At 45.5% G+C, this 27350-nt stretch overlaps 1 protein-coding gene across 2 annotated transcripts in view; it reads left to right on the plus strand.

Moving 5' to 3' along the window:
- The window catches only part of Igf2bp3 (insulin like growth factor 2 mRNA binding protein 3), a 133881-nt gene that overhangs the window by 84394 nt on the left and 22137 nt on the right, over positions 1-27350 (plus strand). For both annotated transcript variants that reach the window (XM_005087116.4, XM_021223614.2), the window contains exons 4-10: positions 2079-2130; positions 2218-2281; positions 15042-15323; positions 21460-21594; positions 22918-23040; positions 25083-25218; positions 26936-27061. In XM_005087116.4, coding sequence (XP_005087173.1) covers positions 2079-2130; positions 2218-2281; positions 15042-15323; positions 21460-21594; positions 22918-23040; positions 25083-25218; positions 26936-27061 — 918 coding nt within the window. The remainder of the gene's footprint in view (positions 1-2078; positions 2131-2217; positions 2282-15041; positions 15324-21459; positions 21595-22917; positions 23041-25082; positions 25219-26935; positions 27062-27350) is intronic.

A 27350-nucleotide genomic window follows, 5' to 3' on the forward strand; every position in this document is an offset into this window, starting at 1 on the left:
TGGACCTATTTCTCTTTAGAAATACAGTTTTAAGCCGGGCAGTGATGGTGCATGCCTTTAATCCCAGCACTCAGGAGGCAGAGGCAGGTGGATCTCTGTGAGTTTGAAGTCAGCCTGGTCTACAAAGCTACACAGAGAAACCCTGTCTCGAAAAATCAATCAATTGGTCAGTCAAAGAATTACAGTTTTGTTGGTTTGGTTTGATTTTAAAGTTATATTTATTTGAGTATGATTTACATTCCATGAAGTTTACCATTTTGAGTGTAATAGATGGCAGATTTTATAGTATACTTAGTAACCAGTAGCATCTACTTATTCTTGAGCCTGAGATGTTTAAGTAAGCTAGGTGGTGGTGGCGCATGCCTTTAACCCCAGTGCTTAGGAGGCAGAGGTAGGTGGATCTCTGGGAATTTGAGACCAGCCTGGTCTACAAAGCAATTTCCAAGACAGCCGGGGCTACACAGAGACAAAGATCCCTGTCTTAAAAAACAAAAACAAAAACAAACAAACATAAAACAAAAGCAAAACAGTTTAAGTGTATAAGAAGTTCTGTTTTGAATGTGTTAAACCTGATATAAATAATATGCAGTGAACTTATGATATACATTCCCTAAACTTCAAATTTTACTCATGCATTCTCATGTGTGCATTTGTGTGTGTCCATTCTGTATGCACGCATGTGTGTATGTGTATATCATACAACGTGCTCAGATGGAAGTCTTGACTCCCTTGCCAGCAGAGCCCTTGGAGAGCTTTGGCTCCGCTGGCGTACTTACTGTTAGGCTTTCCCCTCTCTGTCTTCAGGCCACGGGACTTAGATCTGTCTCTGGAGTAATAGAGTTGAGGTGGCAGAGGTGAAACTGAAAGCTAATATATTTAATTACCGAGCAAATTGCTTTTAGGAAGAACTAAGGATGATTAAGTAAACATATTAAACAGGTAATTATCCCTTACTGCCTGCTCCCGTCCTCCACAACCATTCCTGTACCTCAGCCCTCAGCCTGTTCACGTTACAGCTCCACAGTGGGTTGGAGGCCAGCCCCACTTATGTGAGAGCCTGTCTCACACGAAAGGAAATCATCCTCTTAATGAGTTAGGAGTCAGCCTTCCAGGAGGATAGCCCCTTCCCAGGTGACCAGCCAGCAGAAGCATGAAAAGTGCACAGAGGTGAGGTAGCCTTTGCAGGACACGCTTATGAAGGAAGAATCATGAAGCCGGGAATCACCTTTAAATGCCTCTTAACAGTTTACTGCATCCTGGGCCCAAAGAGCACCTTCAGGGACTACTTACTGCCTTTTATATGTTGGCAATTAAATTAATAAGCCATTGCTGTAAATACATAGAAACTGATTTACTTAACATTTGTGGGGGGCACCCTTGGAAGCTGAGAGCAGCTGAAGTTGGCTTATATGATGAGGTGCAGCCATGGTTCTTGTTATAATGCTACTGTTCTAATAGCTTCTCTGTCAGAATAACCTATAGCTCAGGAGGGAGAAGAGAGGAAAACAGCGTTGTATTTACATTTTCCACTCTTGTTTCGATCTAGAGATGCTCACACTGGCTGACACTTTTCCTAAGCGCCTGCATGCTGGCAGCTACTTCAAGTGTGCCTTTTTTCAGTTGCTCTGTGTATGTGTGTGCGCGCGCGCGCACCTTGAGCTGATCTGTCTTGCTACAACCGGCAGTGCTAAAAACAAGGAGGGGGGGATTGTTTTTTTTTTTTTGAAAAGAATCATCTGACAGATAAAACTATTTAATGTAGGCTTTTCTTATGACTTTGAGTCTGTGGAGGAAGTAAGATGTATGATGCATTTGTGTATGAGAAGTGACGTGCACCCTGCCTTCCGCCTCGAGAGTGGGGTGTGCTGAGGGCTGAAAGCCGGGAACAGGCATGGGCAGGCAGAGGCAACAGAGAGGATCAGTGGAATGACCCTTGTGGTTCTGGAGTGCAAAGCTCCCCCGGGTAACTCTTTGACTCTTGTTTGTCATGATTACTTGTGATTGAGAACGTGTATTCCTGCCCTGGTTAATAACGTGGGAAACTCGAAACTTACGATCTTCTCTTCCCCTCCTGCTAGGTGCTGGATAGTTTACTAGTCCAGTATGGAGTGGTGGAGAGCTGTGAGCAAGGTACCTGTCTTCCCAATCGCTTTCAAATTCATGGAAGGAAGGAAAAGCAGACGGAAAACTAACCCATTCTCTTTCTCTCTTCCCTAGTGAACACGGACTCGGAAACCGCAGTTGTAAATGTAACCTACTCCAGTAAGGACCAAGCTAGACAGTAAGCAGTCGGAAGCTCCTTGTATGTCTGTAACAACTAGGTTGGGTACAGTCACTTACATCGTGTGCTCTTTTAAATTGACAAAGGGCTGGTGGGCCACGAAAGGAAGCTGTTTTGTGTGTTTTACTCTGCAGTTACACCTTTTAAAATGTGTATGACTAGTGGGAATCTGCACAGATTTAAGGCTTGTTTCACTTTTAATTTAATACCATTTGCAGAGTGACGTATGGAGACAAAACTACACCCTATTTGCAAAAAGCCTTGGGCCTGAATATTTTTCCAGATCATGTAATTTGCCTCCCTAACTCTCCTTTGGCGCGTTAGCACTCCTTTCGTCTGCCGCGGGTGAGTGGACTGGCAGTTAAACTAACAGCGCTTCAGTCTTGGCATTTCCCCCCTGACGTCAGTCACATACCGAGCTCACCAAGAGTGAGCAGACATTGAAGCAGTGCACCTTGCCGCTAACCGCTTTTCAGTCCAAACCATGATAGTTTTGTAGGCACTGGGAGAGGGAATAAGGAACCCACAGGAACTGCCTTACATGGCTCTGCCTAGGACATGAAAGCAACCCAGCAGCCAGCGCTGGGGCTGGAAGTCTCACCTCCCTCCAGACAGGTGGCAGGAACCAACGGACTGGTCTTCCCCGTGGGAGAGTTGCCAGGACCACTTCCACCGTCCTAAGTCCTAAAAGGGAGATGGGAAGTGATCTTTAACAGTGAGGATTCAGGTTGAACTTGGGGGACAGCCTCTGCATGGAGGGGAGGAGCCCCAATGAAGCACATCTATACTGCCTACCTGTACTAGGAGATTTCTTTTTTTTTTTTTTTTTTTTTTTTTTTTTTGGTTTTTTCGAGACAGGGTTTCTCTGTGGCTTTGGAGGCTGTCCTGGAACTCGCTTGGTAGTCCAGCCTGGTCTCGAACTCACAGAGATCCGCCTGCCTCTGCCTCCCGAGTGCTGGGATTAAAGGCGTGCGCCACCAACGCCCGGCACTAGGAGACTTCTGGCAGCCCACGGGAGCCCTGTTGCTGGCACAGTCTAGCCAGTTGGTCCTCAGATGAAGAAAGAGATTTTTAAAAGACCCCTGCCAAGTGGGCAGCTTGATGGCCCCAGAGCAAGTATCCCGGGACTGGCTATCCACTGAAACTTAGCAGGCAGATTGCCTCTAGACTTAGGGGGATGAACTTTGTATCAGAACTAAACATTGTTCAGCCAGGGGGAAGCTGATCAGAGACAGAGTCTTCAGGGTCACAGACTCAGGTTCCAGAATATCTACCAGCTGCCAGGAAGGACTTGAGGGGGCAGGACCAGCCATTTCCAGTCAGCTGGTGAAAGACCTGAAACATAGCCATCCAGGTGGGTGACTACCGTTTGTCCCCCAGCCTTACCCAGAATAACAGGAAAATGACGCTTGGCAAGGATCTGCTGGGAGCAAGAACAGCCTTCACAGCCCACCCACTCCCTGAAGGACTTGCCCAGAGCTGTGATTTGACCAATAGAGGCCCATCCGTGCTGGCAGCAGTACCTGTGACCTGAGCTTGCAAAGATCTGCCCAGAAGTGTGAAAGGCACCTGGGAGCTGGGGAAGGAGCACAGAAACACTGGAGCACCAGAGGAGACTATGCTCGGACTCGCCCTCATCACACGCTCCCCCTGACATTGGCTGCTCCTTCGTTACTGCTCCTGTTAGTTTAGCCAGCTCTGTCCTGCTCTGTTATCTTCTTTGCACTTTTCTCTTCCATTTTCCTTCTTCTTCTTCTTCTCCATTTCTCTATTATTTTCTTTTTCCTCTTCCTTTTGACAGCCATTTCCAAAGAAGGCATGCAGCATGGTTTGTAGCGCCTCTGTGTCTCAGGGTCCTGAGAGCTGGGACTTTCCCCAGGTTGTCTGGTGTGTTATATTTCTGTCTTTTTTTGTGTGTTTTGTTTTTTGGATTTTTTTTTTTTGGTTGTTATTGTTTTGTTTTTTTGAGACAGATTTTCTCTGTAGGTTTGGAGGCTGTCCTGGAACTCACTCTGTAGATCAGGCTGGCCTTGAACTCACAGAGATCCTCCTGCCTCTGCCTCCCCGGTGTTGGAATTAAAGGTGTGCGCCACTGCCATTCAGCAATTACATTTCTTTGGCACTCTTTTCGTTATTACTTTAGTCAAAACTGCCCCAAGTTTTCCTTTCTATTTACTTTTCATACTGCCCCATCAGATGGAAAGAAGTAATTAAGATTAGGGCAGAAATTAATGAGATGGAACTGAAAAAATAATACAAAGTATCAAAACATAGTTGGTTCTTTGTAAAGATAAACAAAGTTGACAGATCCTTAGCCAAACTAAGAAAAAGAGAGAAAACTCAGATTAACTTACTTGAAAAGGGTACATTACAACAGATACCACTGAAATTCAGAAAACCATTAGAATTTATCTTTAAAAAGATGTATTCTAGTAAATTGGAAGATGTAAAAGAAACGAACAATGTTTAGATGCTTGTGACCTAACAAAATTAAGCTAAGACAGCATAAAAAATTTAAGTAGATCTGTAATAAGCAGTGCGATTGAAACACTAATAAGAAGAAAGTACCCAGCTAAAAATAGTTCAGGCTCAGATGGATCTGTGCTAGATTCTGCCAGCTATTTGAGGAACACCAATACTCCTCAAACCAGTCCATAAACTAGAAAATACAGGAAAATTGCCAAACTCTTTATCAAGCCAGTACTAACTGTATACCAAAACTAGATAAAGAGACAACAGAAAGAGGAAGTTATAGGCAGTTCCTCCTGATGAACGTAGATGTAGAATTTCTCAATAGAGTACTTGGCAAATTAATTAGGTGATGCATCAGAGAGATATTTCACCAGATGTGTCAATGCTTCAGCATGTACAAGTCAGTAATTCTATGCATCAATAGCCTCAGAGACAGAAGTCACTAAACAGCTTCCATGCCTGCAGAAAAGGCTTTTTTACTAGGGTTCAGCCTCAGCTCGGGCTCAGGCTGTGCGACGGGAAGAGTATCAGCACACACTCTGACCACCAGGTAGGTGGATTGCACTCAAGTGGCCCCAATAGCTCCAGCCATTTTTATTTATACTTTAACAGAGTTTTTTGTTTGTTTGTTTAGTTTTGTTTGGATTGGTTTGGTTTTGCAAGGCTTACATTAACAGTTTTTATTATTGGCATCTGCTTTTGACTTTTAAGGAATACATAATAATCATTATAAAAGCCCCTATTGTTCCCACTGATGTATCCCCAAATACACTTTCCCACCCCCTGCAAGACCTTATTCTAGACAAAAGGGTTCAGCATTTTTGCAGGCTCAACTAAACATGGAGCTAGACACATCCTGCTCTCCAGCACTTATGTTAGCTGGTATAGCTACTTAGGGTTACAAAGTTAAAAAGTAATAAACATGGGCACAATGCTTTAAGGACAACAGTATTCAAGCCCGGACAATTCTTTCATGTCTGCAAAATACGCTTTTATATAGCTCCCTTTTCCACAAGAGAGTCCCATGTCTCAGTATGTCTATAAAAGGCAGACTCTTCTCCCATTACACCATATCATCCTCTCACCAATGTAAGCTCCTGTGTATGCTAAAGATGGATGTATCCATCCTACAGTTTGCATTGCATTTTCCCCTCTTAGAGCATACTAGACCCTACCATTGATTCTGTATGCTTGCTGTCCAGGCAACTTACTCTCAGCAGTTGCTATTATGTGAGTTCCTGGGGCTTTTCCCTGTTCTGTGTATGCATGCCTTACTCTCCTTCCCAGAACTGGGATCTACGATACAATGAAAGAGAAAACAGCCTGCAAGCCACACGAATTCAGCCAGGTCCTGTACTGCCTTATGTCCACCGGTTCTTGCCAAGTGAGAGACCATCTCCACGGACCTTGCCTTGCAGAGATCCGTAGGACAGGCGTTTATACACTGATTTGAGACTACGCTGTACAGCTCTCAACAACTCAGGCTGTCCTGGACCTGTCTCCCATGTGCTGGGATTAAAGGCATGTGCCACTACCACCCGACTCAGAAGAGGCTTTTGACAGACATCCACCATCTCTTCATGAGAAAATCCCTAAGGACACCAGGACTAAAAGGAATAATGAAGGATGTTATGGCAAACCTGTAACCACTATCAGATTAAATGGAGAAAACCTCAAAGCATTTCCACTAAAATCAAGACCAAGACCTCTTTCCTCTCCACTCTTATGCAATATGTGCTTCAAGTCTTTACTAGAGCACTCAAACCAGAGTGAAGCAGGAAGGTCACTAATCATAAAGGAAGTCCTACCATCCTCACTGGCAAGTGTTGTTTTTCTAAATGCTGAAGGCTCCTCCAGAAAACCCTTAAAGCAAAAGTGTCAGGATACAAGTTAACAAAAAAATCAGTAGCCTTCTGATATACTAATGACAGACTCAGGGCAATAATCCCATCTACAAGCCAATAAATACATAAGTAATAAATGAGTTACTTTTGAATAAGCCTAACCAAGGAAGCGAAACTAGAATCTTCTACAATGTAAAATTTAAAGTTTTGAAGACACTAGAAGATGGATAGACTACACATGTGGATGGGCTGGATGAGTTAATATTGTGAAACTAGTTATGCTCCCAAAAGAAATCTCCAAATTTAATGCAGTCCATGTCATAACATAAGGAACTACAAAAGACCCCTCACAAGTAATCCTGAACACAGAATAATGCTAGAGGTATCACTATACCTGATAGGCATGGGCAGGACTCTCTGAATAGGGAAACAGTTTTAGCAGTTAACAAATGGGAACCTCGTGAGACATAAAACCTTCACAATGGTGAAGGTAATAATTAATCAAGTGAAGAGACAGCCTACCAAAGGGTACACAATCTTTGTTGGCCATACGATTGACAAAGGGATTAACATCTAGAATATACAACAGAATAAATGACTGAAGAAGAAACCAGACAACCCAGTCAACAAATGACCCAATAAAATGGGCTATTCTCAAAAGATAACCAATAAACATGGGGAAAAAAATGTAACCTTACTAATAATGTAAACCTACATTGGAATTTCATTTCCCTCAGTCATAATAGCACTCATTAAAAAAAAACAAATATAAAATGTTGGTGAGGATGTGGGCAGAAGGGAAGCCTTATGTATTGGTAGTGGAAATAGGAACCAGTTCGGCCACTACAGTGATCAATGTGGAGGTCTTTCGTAGCTCTCTTACTCTCTGAGGACTCCTACTCACTAGAGGACTCCAGGTGAGCAGATCACTTGTACATAATGTTTATTCCAGTGTTGCTTATATATCTAGAATGTGACACATGCTGAGGTATCCAACAACAGAGGAATATACAAGGAAGGAGTGGTGTTCATACATAGGGAATTTTTTTTTACAGCCATAAAACAATGAAATTATATGATTTACAGGAAAATCAAGTGCATCTAAAGATCATCCTAAGTGAATTAAGCCAGTCTGAGAAAGATGAATGTTACCTTTCATTTATGGTTCCTAGATTTTAAATATAAAACGTGTATGCATACTTGATATGGAAGTGTAAATGTCACTGTGGGACCCAAGGGAACTAACGATGAGTAAGAAAACACAAGGGACAGTGGCATACAGGGGAGAATAGACTGGGGTGGGACTATCCTATGAAATGCAATACCATGGGTTTTTTTGGTTTTGGTTTTGGTTTTTCAAGTCAGGGTTTCTCTGTGGCTTTGGAAGCTGTCCTGGAACTCGCTCTTGTAAACCAGGCTGCAGTACCATATTTTAAAATAATAACTTTTCAGGCTGAAGACATTAGTGCACTGCAGACAGGAGTTCAAATCCCAGCACCACCTGGGACAGCTCCCACCTTCTATAACCCTGGTTATAGGAGAATCCGCACCTCCGGTGACTTTAAGCATGCAGTCACATGAAATAACAAATCTTAAAAGCTTTCAAAAAGTTAAATTAAGACATTCCAAAGATTTTTAAGTGCAAATTCAGCTAAGTTGTTCCCCAAAGGCAACAGTCATGACATTACTAGGAAAGGAAAGAGAAGCCAAGGAGGAAGATGGGACATGGTTGTTTGTGTGACACAAATGGGACTCTAAAATTTGATGACAATCTCTGGCTCAGGTTGTTGAAGGTGTAAAGATGTGTGTAGTGCTGACCTCCTCCCAGTAATGGTGCCAGGGAACTTGGCCTCTGTGAGACAGCCACAAGTGTGGTAGCCTGGAGTGGCCTGACTTTGCGGGGGATGGACTACAGTTGGATCCAGCTGACTTGCCAGCTCCGTGTCTGAGAGGGGGGTTGAGAACTGAGAAATGACAGGTACAGTTACTAAGGAAAGGACAGAGAGACACAGAGTAGAGTCACAAGGGCATTGCAATGAATACTGAACACCCTAAGTTTATTCTTCAACATTCTTATATACCCCAGCCAAAAAGGGGAAGACTTCTTTACCATTTAGTAACCACGTCTTAGACTAAATCTCTTATTATCTGACCTTGAGGGTTAAGAATAACCACACCTTAGACCAAGTCTGTTGTAATTTAGATAAGACACCCAAACCTAAGAGCAAACATCCTACAGTAGACACGCCTTAGACTTTAGGTCTTATGACTTTAACCATGGATGAGTAAGGATAGTGTTGAATTGAAGCCATCTTTATGACCCCTGACACAGAAGGAAGACAGATACACATGGTTTTCTCTCTTCTTTCAGCAAAACAACTGCTTTAAATATTTAAATATGCCTCTGTATAAATATATTTCTCTAGATGCATAGAATGTGATTATAGGGATGTAGAATGACCTCATTAATTCCAAATTAAATACTTAAATCTAGGGTTTTTTTCAGTTATGAACTGTTAGAAAATCAGTTTTGTAGATTTTTGTGCATGTGTATGAATATATCCATTGGATAAACATTTATTATTTAAAAAATCATTAAGGGTATGTGGGGGGGTGCCTTGGTGATCATGAAGAGCTCAAAGAACGGCTGTGTAAAGTTGGTTCTCTCTTTTCGCTGATATGTGTGTTCTGGGCATTGAACTTAGGTCATCAGACTTGCCCAGAAAACACCTTTACCTGCTGAGCATCCTGTCAGCTCCAGAGTTACGTTTTCAGTTGTATGATCTTCACAGAGCTTGAACCCATTTGTTTTATGTCTGATGTTGTGTTCTCCCGCGTTAGGACTTTGTGAAGCCACTCTACTGTGGGAAAGCAGTTGTGGCCATTTTCCTTCTACTCATAAGTGAGACTAAAGGCTGTTAATGCGCTCAAACTTCTTACTTTTCCTTGTGTATATTCTTTACTTAAGAAAAAATACAGCATTTTGTATGAGACTGTGGGCATGGCGTTGTAGGACTGTAAAGTCGGCGTTTCACACTTTGCGTTCCTTAAACTGTGTCGTGTGAGAAGAGCAAGAAAATGCCTCCTCTTAGGCCATGGGTGTCCAGCCTTTTACAACCATGAGAATAGAAACATGGAAGCAACTAAGGGGACCAGGAGGCCAGTGAGGAGAGGGTCCCATCTTCACAGCCATCTGTCGGAGTGCCTGGCAGAGCCAGATTCCTGCTGGATGGAGAATACAAGATAAACTGGAGCATTTTGGGAGATTGCTGGATGCCTTTTTAAAAATTTATTTATTTGTGTTTTATGTACATTGGTGTTTTGCTTGCATATTTGTCTGCGTGTGAAGGTGTTGAATCCCCTGGAACAGGAGTTATAGGCAGTTGTGAGCTGCCATGTGGTGCTAGGAATTGAACCCAGGACGTCTGGAAGAGCAGCCAGTGCTCTTAACCGCTGAGCCATCTCTCCAGCCCTCTTTGTCTTTTTTTGAAAACCTTTAAACATTCTACCCTCTGAAAGCCAGGCATGCTGGTACACACCTTTGATCCCAGCACTCAGGAGGCAGGGGCAGGCGGATCACTGTGAGTTCGAGGCCAGGCTGGTCTACAGAGCGAGTTCCGGGACGGCCAGGGCAGTTATACAGAGAAACCCTGTCTTGGGGCAGGGAGTGTGCATTCCTCCACATGTTCATTGCTGTGGGAAATGTCAGCTGCTCCTCAGTGTGCTGTGCTTCTCGCCATCAGAGGATTCATCTGACACAGCTGTATCTAAGACAGAATCTACCCTGGAAATTTCCTGCCACCTTGTGGCTGAGAAAAGTCAGTCCATAGCACATGTTTCAGAAATACATGTTTATTTTAAGCTTAAATCTTGTATTACTATGTAATGTAATAAAAGTTTGAAGGTTTGTGAAAGAGAGGTTTCTCTACTAGAGACACTGACGTCTCTGGGTCTCCTCTCTCAGGGGGCAACATGAAGCTTCTCACATGCTGCTCTCTGGGTGTGTGTATGTGTGAAAGAGAACCTGTAGGTGTGTAAAGAAGAACCTGCTAGTTGTGTAGGCATTTGGACTTCACTCCCGGCTTTTCTATTTTTATTTACTTATTTATTTTTGTTTTACGAGACAGGGTTTCTCTGTATTGTTTTGGAGGCTGTCGGTCCAGCCCGGCCTCAACCTCACAGAGATCCACCTGCCTCTGCCTCCCAAGTGCTGGGATAAAAGGCATGTGCCACCACCAACCGGCTTTGCTTAGATTTTTATTTCTGTTTTTATCAGAAAACACAGCCCAGGCAAACGGATGTAGCCCAGTTGGTAGAGTGCTTGGGTTTGAGTCCCAGCACTGTATACATTGATGTGGTGTACATACATGTAATCCCAGCAGGTCATCCTTGCTACAAAGCAAGTGGGAAGCCAGTTTACATGAGACCCAGTCTCAAACTAAAACAAAACCCCAGAATTGTCAGAGCTTTGAGTCCATCTTTGCAGAATGCTTTGTAGCTCATGAAGTTAACATTGCAAGTGTTTGAAGTAACTTGACTAAGAGCTGTGAGCTATGTAACAAGACCCTGTCTCAATAACAACAGATCAAAAACAGAAGAAATGAAAGAAATAGGCCACGCAACAAGATAAACAAATTTCACGTCATTCAGAAATAAACAGATTTTCCACCTATGTAGTCTTTGTCCTATATATATTATAGTGTTCAAATTTGTTTTACTGCAGTGTTTTGTGGGTGTTTTCTTTCTAAGTTATGCTTAGTTATTTGCATGTATACATGCATGCACATGCTATGGTGTGTGTATGGAAGTTGGGACAGCTTCCGAAGAGTCCAGTCCACCCTCTGGGCCCTGGGTCCAGGTCTTGGACCCTTGCTGGGACCTGGAACTCACTGAGCCCCAAGGATCCACCTGTTACCTCTGGCTGAGATTGCAAGTGTGTGTAACCATCCCTGGCCGTGTATGTGGGTGCTGGGAATCAAATGTAGGTCCTCATGCTTCCATGGCAAGCACTGTATGACTAACTGGCTTCTGAGCCCTCGTATTGGTTTTTGTTTTCCTTTTAGAAACAGTTTAGTCTCGGAGCCCTTTGTAGGTAAGTGATGGTGCTTTGTCCGCAATTAAGATACATTTGTGCAATGGTATTTCTAGGATTTTGGTGGTTTGTGCTCAATTAATTATCGGCCTCCAATTCTTGGTATGCCTCCCTGTTCTCTGCAGCTGCCACTGATCCACAGCAGGCATAAAGGCTTATATGATCCACAGGTGTAAGGCTGGGAAAGCCAAGATTCCGTGGCTATGTCTGATGAGGAATCTTTTGGGGTTTTTGTGTTTGTTTTGTTTTGTTTTGTTTTGTTGGTGGTGGTTTGACAGGAGAACGTCCAGGGTTGATTCTGTCTTCCATTGGAATCAAACCCAGGTCTTCAGTCTTGGGCTAGTAAGTCACAAACACCTTCACCCACTGAGCCATCTCGGCAGCCCCTTCTGATTTAAAATAGTAACTGATCAGAAGCAGGGTCTAGACAGTAAGTACATACAGTGGCTGAGACTCCTGAGCTCCATTGGGGGTTATGCCAGCTCCTCTCTCGGGTCTTACAGGAGGAAAACTGAAAATACTACAGCTCTCTTTCATGCACTGGGCAGATCACCACCACCACCACGTGACGGAGCTGAATGGCACACCGTGTGCATAGGGAGATTCCAGCCGTTGACTTAAAATCCATAAACGAAGGAGCTTTAGCCATTGCTCTGCAGCTAGATGACTCCTGTCCCCTGTTCTGGCATGGTTTGCAGCACTGTGGTCTGAGGGGGACTCGGCTGTCAGTCACACACACAGCTGGAGGCACATGATGGAGGGGCTGACTTCTCCCTGCCTGGAGTGGACTGAACTAGAACCTGGTACCACGACTTCATGCCTTCCCCTCCTCCTCCCTTCAGAGGCGCAGTGTTTAAAGAAGTGCAGTAGAGTGTACTGTCATAGCTTCCCCCAAGTCGAGAGCTGTTTCTTGGGACACGTGTGGCTTTGTTTAGATTGTTCCAGAATATACAGAAGCATCTGGCAACATGTATTTTTCTCTGTTTGTCCCCATGAAGAAGGACGTCTCTGTGTCTGTCTCACGTTTTCGTAACTTTCCTGGCTTCGTTCCATGATAAGAGTCTTGTAGCTGCTGAGACCAGCAGCGCCCAGTTGTATAACGAAGGAAGGAGTTGTGATCCCGTCGTTTAGGTGGGATTGTTGGAAAAACTTTTAATGATTTCTGACATTCAGAATGGCTTAAAATTACTTTAAATCTTTATAATTGTTGAAGCATCAATTTTGTATAGTAAATGTATTAATAAAACCTCTCCGCTTTCTCCCTTCAGAAATGGGCGGTATATTTTATATCCCTTTAATGTACATTTGCTTAAGAGGAAGGGAGAGAAGAGAACAAAGACCAGTGTGTGAGGGTTCTGTCACCAGGGCGATGGTAGTAAGTTCCCTGGTGCTTGTGTGAAGAATGCCCTCTGACATAAAATCATGTGGGAAGTATCCCAGGACACCATATATCTGGAGAAAAGTTAGCCACAGAGCATTGCACGTCACAGCTGCTAGCCACGCCCACATGCTTGTGACATGTGCAGGTCTGATCCATGTTCAGAGATGCTATACTTAGCAGCTATGGGAAAGGTGACAGTGCGCCTTGTTCCTGCTGTACTTTGGAACAGCAGATCTTGGACAAGGGCTCGTTTGTGTGCTAGGGAATGTAGGACAAGATAGAAATTAGGGGAAAGCATGGAGTCTATGTCTGAAGACACCGTAAGCTCTCTGGCTGCTCTCATGTGCCCTGCTGTCTTCTCAGAGACCTGTGGTGCTAAGACTCCTTTGGTTTTCCTCTTTATATCTAATAACCAGAAAGGAGATGTTTAAGTAAGGAAATAGACTTAGAAGCCAGGAACGAGCCATGGGAGAGAGAGTACTTTATACTTTTATCTTAACCTGCGTGAGCTGAGCTTGACTTGCCCGGGAAAGGTGGGAGAGCGCCCCCCCCGGTCCATTTTGCTGTGCTCTGCAGAGTTAGGAAGGTGTGAGTTATATATGAACTCTTCAAGTCTTGACTCTATCTGCTAAGTATTGCTCAGCTTCCCCGTCAAAAGTATGCAAGGTGAACGGACTATAATGGGGTGGAGCTTATGTTATGTGGAAATGAGAGCTGGTCTGAGAGGGTACATAGTGTGTGTGCTCACGTGTCCTTACATAGATTCCCTTAAAAGGCAAAGCCAGTCTTACTCGCGGTTGCCAAGGTGAGGGGTTACTGGAGCAGGGCCCTCGCAGGTTTCTGGGACACTGGTACATCCTAATTCTTGGTCTGGAGGGACTGCGGATGAAGGAAGGTCCTTGCCTTCCTACAGTGCAGCCTGACAACCATGTTTGTGTCTTGGAACCTACATAAAGGTGGAGGGAAGAGAGCTGACTCCAGAGTCCACTGACCCCCACATGTGCCCTGAGCACCCCCACCAATGAGAGATTTAATTTTAAAACTCTGGATGTGGGCCATGCCATATAAATGTATAAATATTACAGTCAAGTTGAAAAGATGGCAAAGGCTCAGGCTTTCACCAAGCAGATACAAAGTTAGTGGGTGAATAGAAGAATAGCTTCCCTCCTCCTCCTCCTCCCCCCTTCTTCCTTCTCCTCCTCCTCCTCCTCCCCTTCCTCCTCCTCCCCTTCCTCCTCCTCCTCCCCCCTTCTTCCTTCTCCTCCTCCTCCTCCCCTTCCTCCTCCTCCTCCCCCCTTATTCCTTCTTCTCCTCCTCTTCCTCCTCCTCCTCCTCTTGTTCATCTTCTTCCTGAGATTAAAGCCCCACCCAGATGATGGAGCTGCTGTTACTTTCTGGGTGTGGCTTGTCAGGCAATCTTACTAGTGTACACCCAGTGTCCTGTAGTTGATAGGGATGTTTGCTCACTGATTCTTCGACTCCTTCCCTTGGTATATTTCCAAGCCTTTACTAACATCTTGATTGACCTGAATCAAGAATTTAACTTGGGACTGGAGAGAGAGCTCATTGGTTAAGAGCACTGACTGTTCTTCTAGAGGACAAAGGTTCAATTCCCAGCACCCATGGCAGCTCACAACTGTCTATAACTACAGTTCCAGGACATCTGGCACCCTCACACAGACATACATTGCAGGCAAAACACCAATTCATGTAAAATAAAAATGAAATTGTTGAGAAAAGAGAATTTAACTGGATTTTTGTTTCTGTCTCTCACTGGTAGATGGAAATTATTTGCCTTTGGAAGCCACTGGCCTTCCCTAAGTGTAGACTTCTGAGAACTTGAGTGTGGTGGGTGGTAGGAGTTTTCTGGAACAGTGGCTTCCTTCACCAGCCTTGGGACTGATAGTTCTAGAGGAAGAGATGGGCGGCCGCTGTGTACAACTCCCACCTCTGTCTCTTGTGAATTTTCAGAGCCTTAGACAAACTGAACGGACTCCAGTTAGAGAACTTCACCTTGAAAGTCGCCTACATCCCCGATGAAACAGCCACCCAGCAGAATCCCTCCCAGCAGCTGCGAGGGCACCGGGGGCCAGGACAGCGGGGCTCATCCAGGCAGACGTCCCCGGGCTCGGTGTCCAAGCAGAAACCCTGCGACCTGCCTCTGCGCCTGCTGGTTCCCACCCAGTTTGTCGGAGCCATTATAGGAAAGGAAGGTGCCACCATTCGGAACATCACCAAGCAGACCCAGTCTAAGTGAGTATGTGGGGATGGGTGTCCATGCTGTCGTCTTCCCCTTTGTGTTTAGTGTCGGGGTGCGATGTGTGGGAACCTGGTGCCCTTCTGAAGAGAGTTGGGGACTCTACTGCACTGGGGGATGTAGCAGGAGAAGCCTTGTGATCTGATCATGCATGGCTGGTTGTATAAAACCCTCAAAGGAAGCATCATTGTTTCATGTGAATGGAAAACAAATGTCGCTGTGATGGCAAAGGCCCCTGCAGCCTACAGGGCACCGTACAGGTCACTCTCCCACCCCCAGCCAGCCTGCAGAGTCCCACCTGTCTTGTCGTGGTGTCGTTGTGGAGATGGCATTTTATCCTGGGTTGCCTTCGGTGGAGAACAGTTGGTCCCCGGGGTGGGGTGGTGGTACACACCTGTCTCAGGAGGGAGGGGCAGGAGTCCCTGGGCGGTTTTAGCTGTGTAGTGAGTTTGAAGACAGCTGGGGCTGTGTGAAACAGACAAAAACAAAAAAAAGGACTCACAAGATAGCTCGATGGAAAGCACTTAGCATGCAGGACTGCCTCCTGCATCCCATTCCTGCATCCCACAACGGAAGGAGAAAACGTGCTCCCGAGAGTTGTCCTATGACTTGTCAAAAAATTAAATTATATTTATTAATGTGTGTCTGTGTGCGTGTGCGTGTGCGCACATGCCTGTGCCCTTAACTGCTGAACCATCTTTCCACTCCTCTGACTTCTTTACATGCATACTCAGGCATACACACGTCCATACTCACATCCCTCACAATAATCAACAATAAGTAAAATTAAAAAAACATAAGTAAATTTAAAAAAAAAATCATCCTCTGGCTTAAATTTGTCCTGAAGTTAGAATGCCCCTCCCTCCCTCCCTCCCTGTCTTTTCCTTTCATTTGATGTCATTACTAATAGAATGGCTTTTTCTTGAGGATGTTTAGTGATGTTATTTGGCAGGCTTTAAGGGATTGGAGAACCCTGATCAAACATCCGAGCTCACTTTGCTGGCATCAGGCACAGCCAACCGTTGTCATTCATCACCACAGCCCCCTGTGTAGGGTCGCTGCCTGACCCACAGGAAGCCTGGCGTTGCCTGCGGGCACAATGACTGCACATGAAGTTACCAGGAGAAGAGGCTGTGTGCAAACAGTGTCTTTCTGACCCCGCTGCAGAAATGACCGGATGGTTTTACTTTTTACATTTAGCAAGAATGAGTGTTTTGTGGGATTAGAGAAACTAAGCACTTTTTTTTTGTTTGTTTGTTTTTTGTTTGTTTGTTTGGTTTTTACGAGACAGGGTTTCTCTGTATTGTTTTGGAGGCTATCGGTCCAGCCGGGCCTTGAACTCACAGAGATCCGCCTGCCTCTGCCTCCCGAGTGCTGGGATTAAAGGCGTGCACCACCACTGCCCGGCTTTGTGTTTTTTTTTTTTTTTTTTTTTTCCCCCCTGGGAATAGTGCCATGGAGCTGTGTGGCTGGGTGTGTTCCGTGACCTCTGAGGCATCCATAATCATTGATGAGGGAGACTCATTTCATTCAGAACCTGAAAGAAAGTATCGTAGTGATGGTTGTTGAGTTCACCCGACTGCTGGGACATCCTATCCTGCTCACGTGTGCTTTGAAGCAAGAGACACTGAGTGTTGGGTGCCTGTGTGCAACATTAATGATTCTAAACTCATAGTTGGTGTGTGGGGAGAACAACTGAACCATTATCTGTCAAGGCTTCTTAATTTTACTTGTGACCCCTTTTTACCTGAGAAAATTTACATATCTTACAGAAAATTCCCTGTAAGGTTCAAGTCAAGCATAATCTAAAAAAAAAAATCTCTTAAAATAATTCTTTGGGCCAGGCGTTGGTGGCGCACACTTTTAATCCCAGCAATAAAGAGGCAAAAGCACGTGGATCTCTGTGAGTTTGAGACCAGCGTGGTTCCAGGACAGGCTCCAAAACAATACAGAGAAACCCTGTTTTGAAAAACAACAACAACAACAACATAATAATAATAATAATAAATAATTTGGTATTCATGTAATTTTCCAACCAAGTAAAGATGAAAACTGATTTGGTAGTAATGAGGTAGATGCCTTCTTGGTTGCTACATAAAGAGTTAAATCTAGGCCAAGTAGCTGACACCGCAGGACACGGCGCATCTTGAGGTTTCACAGACTGGGTCAGTGCTTTGAGCACACCGCTGCTTCATGTAATATGTAGTACAAAACAGCACGGAGAATATTTAGGCCCTGCCATAGGTTGTTGGGAATTCTGTCTGAATCCCAAGCCAAAATTATTTATGATTCTTTTTTTAATGAAACTCAAATCAGCAACTAAAATCAAATTTTCCTACACAGTACCATTCAAAGACATGCCAGTTTGATGGGTGTTGAGGAATGCTGGTAGGAAAATGTTAGGTCTGTTTTTCTCAATTAAACTGTTGCGTTTTCCCAAGAGCAGAAAGCTTTGGGTGTACAGTTAAAACACTGTTCTTCACATAGTCTTGAATGTGAGGTGTCCAGGGCAGTGTTCTTAGTGTGAGGACTTACGTGCTGCAATGCAGAGGGTGCCCGTGTGCTTTGTTCAGAGCCAAGGCTGCATTGAGATCACATGATCCATTCGGAGTGCTTCCAGAAACACATCGGGTCCACTCATTCCACTTGAGACTTGGAAGTAAATTTTGACTACCATGTGTTTAAACGAAAAAAGGAAGGAAGGAAGGAAGGAAGGAAGGAAGGAAGGAAGGAAGGAAGGAAGGAAGGAAGGAAGGAAGGAAGGAAGGAAATGTGAATGCTCTTAGATGTGGTGGAGAAGGTTTATTGTAGATATTGTAGTGAACATTGTAGATAAGTGAATGAGCATAGCCAGAGACAGGGACATCTGGGAGAGTTTGGAGTGATCAGGACTGAGTTGGACCATGGGAGAGGAGAGGAGGAGAGGGCAACCAGTTGCAGCAGCCAGGAGGCCCAGAGGTACAAAGAGAGAGGGTAAACAAAATGACTGGACTATATAGGGAAGGCAGCCAGCCCCCTGGGCTGCAGAAGTTTAGGGTAAGGGATGGGGCATGCCAGCAGTACCCTGTGACAGGTAGGGACCCAACAACTAGTATCCACTTTGATATGTTAACTATGAAACCGAACAGTGTTCAGTAAACTTTTCTATTGCAGAAATCTTCGCAGCCCTCGTGTTGAGTAATGGGACCCATATGAGGTTGTAACCCACATAGTTTAAGAAGTGGGGACATGGATCAGTTTCCCTGCCTTTCATCTGGAAGTGTGGAGTGTCTTGCCTCCTTCCATCCCTTACCTTCGGGAACTTAGTATGTGGTTGCTCCTTGCATTAGCAGCTTAGTTCTTTTGTGAGCTGCTAATGAGGTCTTTCAGATAAAGGAGCTGTGGTCTAAGCTGCACTGTTTACTTAAGGCAGGCAGATGGGGGCAAAGCAGAGGGAGTGTTCGTCATATCTGATGATTCTTCTGTGGAGCTCTGCCGGTAGGCTTAATTAATTCTTGCTGTTGTAACTAATCATTACCAGAAGCCCTGTTTCTGGAATAGTCCCAGGGGAGGGTGTTGATCACCAGAGCAGCAGTCCCTTCTGAGGTTCAGAGTTTTATAACCCTCAGCGCAGTAAAAGGGTGGGATACCCCAAGGAGGGGCTGTGACCGTGTTAGTGGAGACCGCATGGCTGGTGGTGACTGGGTTTTACAATGGGTTGGGAGAATGGTCCCTGGGATTGGAGCTGTTACCTAGACACACTTTCATGCATTACATGTTCGTAGTTCTTATTGTTTCTACATTACCCTAAGTTACAGGTTTTAATTCTGAGGCAAATTCTAATAAAACGAGATGCAAGCCTTAGTTTTATTGTCTTGTTGAAGGGCTGTTCTCATAACAGTGAGTCCTTAAGAGAAGAAACTTAAAAGACCACCCAGCAGTTGTTTAGATTTCCCTGAAACATAGAGGTAGTTAATGTTCTTACAACAGCAAACTTAATTCATGGTTAATTAAAAGTGTACAAATGCACAAATTTTTAAAAGAATGAATTAGATTCTTGCCAACTCAGAGTCATTAAAGTTTTGGGCTGTTGTATCTTTATATAGGACTTCTTATTTGCATCTATTAACTTGTAACTTTAAAAAATAACACACGGGGCCGGGTGTTGGTGGCCCACACCTTTAATCCCAGCACTTGGAGGCAGAGGCAGGCGGATCTCTGAGTTTGAGGCCAGCCTGGTCTACAGAGCCAGCTCCAGGACAGCCTCCAAAGCCACAGAGAAACCCTGCCTCGAAAAAAGAAAACAAAAAGCCACACATGGTACGATTGCATATTTTCACTTAAAATGAAGGACGCTTGCTGCGTTGCCTTGGTGGTGTTTGCTCCCTGCGCTCAGTGTCCTGGGCTCCGTCTGTAGCATCCCAATACATACAGGCTGTTACTCAGCCATCACGTTTTCTGACCACAGGTGATTCTCCGAGTGACATTAGGCAGTCTCTGGAGATGCTTTTGATTGTCACAGTGGAGTGAAGGGTGCTGCTCGTCTCATAGGCAGAGGCCACAGCTGCTTCTGGATCCACAGAAAGACTGACCTTGACCTAAAATAAACCTTTGAGTGTCAGAGATGGTGACAGCCTGGGAGGGGCCTCAGCAGGTGGAACTGCGTGCCTGCGGAGCCTGGCAGCCAGAAGTTGGATGCAAGTGGTACCCAGCACCCCTACTGGGAGGGCGGAGGTGGAGGCAGGAGTCTGGCAAGGCTGCAGGCTGGCCACCCTGGAGGTCACAGCGCGGTGCAATAAAGAGGGGTCTGGCTCAGCAAAGGGGGATGGGGGGTGGGGGGAGTGAACTGATCTCCACTCCACTGCACATGTGTGCTGACAATCCACAGCAGCAATTGTTTTAGTCGATCAGCATTGTTTACAGGTCTAGAACAGAAAAAATTTTATGTATTAATTGATAAATGCATATATGAATTACTAGATGGTTTAAACATCAGTCAAGTTTACTGGTGACTTGGTTGTTGTTTGGGAGGTTTTTTTGTTTGTCTTTTTGAGACAGGAGTTTCTCTGTGTAGCTCTGCCTTGTAACTCGCTCTGTAGACCAGGCTGGACTTGAGCTCAGAGATCCCCCTGCGTCTGCCCCCTGAGTGCTAGATTTAAAGGCTGGCCACCACTGCCTGGCTTTTTTTTTTTTTTTTTAAGCCAGTTCGCCACCTCTTTAGTTCCATTCCCATGACATTTGTTGTTGACTTTATCAATGAGAAAGAGCCTTGTAAACATAAACAGATGAGTAAACTGTGCCATGGGGTGACTGGTGAACATTCCAGGTCTGAGCAGGGGACCAGCTTGGCTCTGGGCTCTGGCTCTCTTGACATGCACAGTTCTCTGTATTTCCGGCTCCTGACAGTATACGATGGCTCCGAGTATATAAAAAGGAAGCCTTCGGCACAGTCAGCTTAGGCAGAATGAGATGTCCTTGCTTGGTTGGACTGAGGTGAGAGCTCTCCTGGGATTGGAATCTGCCTGTGGGCTGAGGCTGTAGCCCAGTGCTTATTCAGTGTGTTAGTTGCGTGTCTTGTTGCTGCAACAAAACAGCTAAAGGAAGGTAAGGCTCGGGCTGGCTCCTCATTCTAGGGAGAACAGCCCTTTGTCGTGGTGACAGTGGCTGGAGCAGGAGGTGTCTTGTCACATCACATCACAGGAAGCAGAGAGGGATGAAAGCTCCTGTGTTCCAATCCCTGGGATCCCAAATCGATGAAATGGCACCGCCCCATTTAGAGTGTGCCGTCCCCAATCTGTAGACTCTCAGATACACTTGGAGATTGGCTCCATGGTGGTTCTAACCTTCATCAAGATGACAGTCACGATCGCCCATCGTAACAAGAAGCGTCCCAGGTTTGCATGAGTGGGGCATGGAGGTGAATGTCTGTGGCCGCAGCACTCCAAAGGCAGAGGCAGGAGAGCCAGAAATCAAGGGCCTTTCCCACTTTGTAGCGAGTTTAAGCCTAGATATGGCGACCCTGCCTGTAATGCACTGGCGAGTCTCCTTGTTCTCCCAGAAGCCCTGCAGCTTGCAGTTGGCTATTGAGGACTCCTTGTGGTGGGTATCCACTGACGGTCAGTTCTGTTCTCGTCCCCTTGTGCCTGTCATCAGAATCGATGTCCATCGTAAGGAGAATACGGGGGCTGCCGAGAAGCCCATCACTATCCTCTCCACCCCTGAAGGTGCCTCTGCAGCTTGTAAGTCCATCCTGGAGATTATGCATAAAGAAGCACAAGACACCAAACTGTGAGTAATGAGAGCTCGCCTGCCAAGAGGGCCCCGTGCTTGCTTGCAGATTCTGTGACATGCTCTTGGGGATCAGTGCCATCCTGACGAGCTAGTGTTTGCTGCTGTTGACGTGGTGTGAAACACTAAGTCTTTTACTGACGTTCTCACTCCCGTTCATACTTGGATATGGGACAGGCAGCAATAATGGGGAGAAGAGCGGTTAGAAGAAGGCAGCCCCACCACCGAGGGCCAGGAAGTAATTTGGGATTCGCCCAAGACCTTTACCGGCATGGACTGTGAAAGCCCCTAATTCTGTCTAAGGGCAACTGGAGATTGATTCGGGTGGTGCAGGGTGGAACTCAGAGTGTCTCTGCTGTCAGAGAGTTAGGTTGGCTTCTGTGCCGATGGATGTACTGAACACAACCCAGAGCAACGCTCAAGGAGGCCCTGGGACCACACAGCCTTTATTCACTTTGTAAAGTATACTTGTGTTTAGCGATGGGCGTTTTCTAGTATAGAGAAAATAAAGGGGAAGCCCAGTATCTTGGAGCCCCCCAGTGACATTTGAAAAGCGTGGTATGTAACTTAGAAATTCGGGAAGGGGTACAGCGCCTGCTGTGTAAGCTTGAAGACCTGAGCTTGGGTCCCTAGACCCATGTCAGAGCTGGTGTGCTGGTGGCATTTGTGTGTCTCCAGAGGTGAGGACGTAGAGACAGCAGACCCTGGGGTTGGCAGGCCAGCCAGTCTAGCAATCAGAGCTCCAGGCTCAGGGAGAGACCCTGTCTCAGGGGCCAGATGGAGAGTGACACAGCGACTTCTGGCCGACATGCGTGCACTCGTGGGTGGGTGTGCCCATGTGTGTGTGTGCCCACATGTGTGTGTGTGCCCACGTGTGTGTGTATACACTCACACATCACCTAAACACAGAGAGAGGGAAAGCCGAAGGCACAGAGTACAGTTAAAGCTCCGTTTCTGCTGCTGTAGTCGCCCCAAAGTTGAGCGGTTGAGCTTCTAGTGCTGCTTTTTCTCCGGGTGTGTGTTCTCAGGGCTGCCCTGGGATGGCGCTGCTTTGACTAAGACCCCATCACTGAGTGTAGGTACTCCTGATGGGAGGAAGAGAAAACCTTCCTTAAAGATGAAGTCCCATGTAAATACCTGCTGCTGTTTACCCACCGACCTGCATGCGTTGCTGGAATGGGGGTTCATTGCCAGCTCACTCTAAACTGGAGGCAGCATAACATCTCTCATCCAGTAGTTAGGGAGTAAAGGTTTAATGAAAGAACACTGTCTTTTTATCCAAGAGTAATTTCTCTGACTTGATGACCATTTTTCTACTTACAGCACAGAGGAGATCCCTCTGAAGATACTAGCTCACAATAACTTTGTCGGCCGTCTTATTGGTAAAGAAGGAAGAAACCTTAAAAAAATTGAACAAGACACAGACACTAAAATCACAATATCTCCGTAAGTGCCATCTTGCTTGTGAATTAGGGGGTGTTCAGGTCCCGTTTTTTAAGCTGTGTGTTTTGTGCACTGTTCCCTGCTTACATCTCTTTCGGCTCTGTCAGGCCGAGAGCCTGTTCCTCAGTCTGCCCTGTTCTACCATCTTGAAGTATGTGTTCTCAAAGAGGTGGTAAGGAGAGCTTAACACTTGACATGACATTCTTTTTTTTTTTTTTTTTTTGATATTCATTTCCCAAGTCAGAATGTAGAACCTAGTTTGTTTTCCTCTGCTGTGTTATGAACTTGTCCACTGTTGACAGCTGAATAATCAGCACATGGCTTGTTGTATGGGTTAGGGACCTACAAGCAACTCAGGACCCAGCGTGGGGCCTGTCCCCAGGGCTGCTCTAGAAGCTCCTCACCATGGAGTTCTGCCTTCTCCTGGAGGGAGGGAGCCAAGAAAGAGAGGGGCTGGGAGCTGCAATATCTTTCATGATGAAATCTCAGAATTCTCACACTAGCTGTTTCCTGTACGGTTTGCACAAGTCAGCCCTGTTCCACATATATAGGGACTGTAGATTTCTTGGCAAGAGGCATAATTTTATAGATGGGCTATCACACCTAGGGTATGTATATACCTGCTGTGATAATAAGGAAAAGGTTTTCTTTTTCTGGGATGAAGATCCTTGGTTTCTATCATGGGACTCCAGAAATGGCTGATGAACTGAAAATGAATGTTAAAACTACAATGTAAAATACTCAACAGGGACAGCTTGAGAGTAGAGGTTCAATGTGCTTGTGCTTACATATATGCCTACATAGTCTAAGGAAATTTAGACTCCATATAGAGCTCATCTCTTCATTACATGATTTACATTTTGTACAAATGTGAGGTAAAGGAATGATATCCCATCCTTCTGGCTCAAGGTTAGTCTCCACCATGTTCCTAACAGTGAAAATGAACTCTGAGGACATAAAGGGCGGTTGTGTCCCTGCCCTCTGTCCTATGAGTCTAGGTACATAGCCTTGTCCTGTGGTAAACACTGGTTTTTCTCTAAGGCTTCTGAGGACTGTAGGCTTAGGTGCATCCAGATCGAATTTCTCATGGCTTTGAAGCTTCAACGGGACCTGGGCTAAGCAAGGAGTTTTCTAATGTTGTTGTCCGTTTAGGGGTATAAATAGGGTCAAATTGGACCATTTAAAAAATTTAGTTGAACTGGCTGTGCTGCACACCTTTAATCCCAGCTCTCGGGAGGCAGAGGAAGGCAGATGTACAGGCCAGCTTGATGTACAGGGTGAGTTCCAGGACAGGACAGAGAAACCCTGTCTTGAAAGAAACAACAACAACAAAATAAGTTAATTAAATAACTCATTAACTAAAAATTTTTTAAAAATATTCAAGATGGCTTGATTTATGTTACTTCCTTCATGCCTCTTTATTCTAAATTCTGAAAATACTGTAGAAAACAAGTTCCATCACACAAATGCTGATTTGCTCCTGGCGAGTGTCTCCCTTGCTTACTGCAGAAAGTGCACCTGCACAAGAAAGCTGGTCTGCTTAGAGCTGGCCGGTGCAGAGGAGGAGCTTCCTGGTAGCACCCTACATCCTTCTGACCTGTCCTCAGTTCACTGTCAGAGTGGTCCAGAAGTACGGCACGGGGGCTGGAGAGATGGCTCAGTGGTTAAGAGCACTGGCTGCTCTTCCCGAGGTCCTGAGTTCAATTCCCAGCACCCACATGGCGGCTCACGACTGTCTGTGACTCCAGTTCCAGGGGATCTGACATCCTCACGCTAATACACATTAAATAAAAAACAAACCGAAACTAAAAGAAAGGGGGGGGAAACTGTGTTTTAAAACATGGGTATAGTGAAACGGTGTGCCCACTCATTGAAAGCATGGGAAGGAAGTTGTTCCAGATCTTGGACTTGGGTCTTTGGGGTTTGATCTGTCATAGTCTCATGATGAGGGCTCTGTCATTTGGTTTCAGTTACCACTGGGGACTGAGTGACACTCACCCATCTTCCTCCTGTCATTCTTGTTCCTTCTCCTCTTCCACCCACAGATTGCAGGAGCTGACGCTGTACAACCCCGAGCGCACCATTACCGTTAAAGGCAATGTTGAGACGTGTGCCAAGGCTGAGGAGGAGATAATGAAGAAAATCAGGGAGTCTTACGAAAATGATATCGCGTCCATGAATGTTAGTTCTGATGGAGAGTTAAATGATGGCTTTTACTGCATTGATTTTTCACTTTATCATGGGAAGTGGTTTGAATAGGTTGTCTGCACCATCCCACATACTGTGGGTAACACAGAAGCCTGGGCATTGGGCTCAGCTGTCCCTGTGATTTCTGACAAATTAACTTTGAGCCTTTGGCTTCTTGATGCAGGAGAAATGATTAATACTTGCCTACCAGAGGCTATTCATTATCCTTTCCTGTGTTAATTTGAGGGGCCCCAGTGCAGGAAGGATGTGAGGATTGGAGGAAGGTGAATTAGTTTGATTCCTGCCACCGTTTGTGAGTGGCAGCTTTCTTCTCTGTGTCAGATACCCGCTGTCTCCTATTTTACATGCTTCTTGAGGATTACAGCACCATACATGTAAAAGTTACTGTTAGAAAAGCAGGCTTCAGAGCTAGGCAGTGTAAAGCAAGCCCAGCAACTTGGGAGGCTGAGGTGGATGGGTTGCAAGTTCAAGGCCACCCTGAGTGATTTAGGAGGGCCAAGTCTTAAACATAACAATACAGGTTCAGGGCTGTGAGTGTAGTGTCTGTGCCAGAGGGCTTGCCTAGCAGGCCTCAGCTCCTGCTCTGCAGAATAATAAAACAAAGCAGAAACCCCGGTCTGAGCCTTACTGTGTTGGCCATATACACCTGGCGAAGAAGATGCCGCGTGACAGATGTAGAGAAGGTGCTGACAAGGGATACTTCAGAAGTCCATCCTTTAAAAGGTGCTCCTTAAATGTGAGGAGGGATCCGCCAGACCTCAGTACAGCCATCCATATGAAATAGTAATCTGAGAAGGAAATGGGAAGAACCTGGAGTGTGCTGGTCATTGTATCCCGCATGGTGGCCTGCTGTCTTTACATGATTACTGCTTACCTAAGTGTCCCGTACCTGACAGAATTAGTCCATCCCCATCGGCCTTGTGAGCAATATCAGATGCACTCCAGTTCAGTCCTAGTCTCCATCTTTTTCAGCTCTTATAAAATTAGGGCTGGAGAGATGGTTCAGTGCTTAGGAGCACTTGACTGCTCTTCCAGAGGATCAGGGTTTGATTCCCAGCACACATGGGGCCGCTCACACACATCCTTAATTCCAGTTCCAGGGAATCTAGCACCCTCTTCTGGCCTCCGTGAGCATTGCATGCACATGGTTCACAGATACACAAGCAAGCAAAACACCCACACACATATACTAAAAAGAGGGGGCGTTAAACCGGAGCGGTGTCCACCCCTTCCTGTGTCCACCCCAAAGGTGTGCTTAGTTGTGTGCTTGCGGTGTGAAGAAGAGAGGTTTGAAGGATTCGACTACAGGGGGAGGAGTGAAGATCTTTACACGGCTTGTTCTGTGTCCCTGTGGTTTCTGAAAGTACATCTCACTCAATTACCTTTCAGCTAGTGTCAGACTTCCAGGCTGTGTTTGTGGAAGGCCCACAGTATGCAGAGCGCCTGTCTGTCTCAAGTGCTCTAAGCTGCTGCCCTTTGAGGCTCCTCAGTACAGATGAGGGTCAAGGCGGGGCAAACGACCCTCGATGCTGAGTTCTGTGGGAACACCTGCTGTGTTCAAAAACGGGTCTTCGTGCGATGTTTCCTCTCTTTATTAGCCAAGAAGTCACAATATGAACACTGTCATGTATAAGTGCTCACTCCCTTGAGGGTTCTGATTGAAAATTAAGGGACCCCTTTGCCATTGCAGCTTCAAGCACATTTGATTCCTGGATTAAATCTGAATGCCTTGGGACTGTTCCCACCCACTTCAGGGATGCCGCCTCCCACCTCAGGGCCCCCTTCAACTATGACTCCTCCCTACCCACAATTTGAGGTAAGCTCTCTGGCCCTTGCCACGTCACTGCTGCCCTCAGAGCTAAACGATGTAATGTGCATGCCAAACTGTATGCTGTGTGAGCTGTCACCTGTGTGGAGTTCGAGTGTGCTTCGAAGCACTTGTCGATGGAAACTTTTAAGTCGACCCCAGAATAACAAGCACGGCTTGTTTTGAAGTTTTGGGGGTGGGTAGAGTTGTGTAAATGTGTCATTTCAATTAAAAAAAATAGCTTTGGTGGGGTTGTTTTGTTTTATCTTTTGGTTCAGTACTAGGGTCAAGGCTGCTT

Source organism: Mesocricetus auratus, unplaced genomic scaffold (genome assembly GCF_017639785.1).
Source record: "Mesocricetus auratus isolate SY011 unplaced genomic scaffold, BCM_Maur_2.0 Super-Scaffold_100676, whole genome shotgun sequence".
Classification (NCBI taxonomy): Eukaryota; Metazoa; Chordata; class Mammalia; order Rodentia; family Cricetidae; genus Mesocricetus; species Mesocricetus auratus.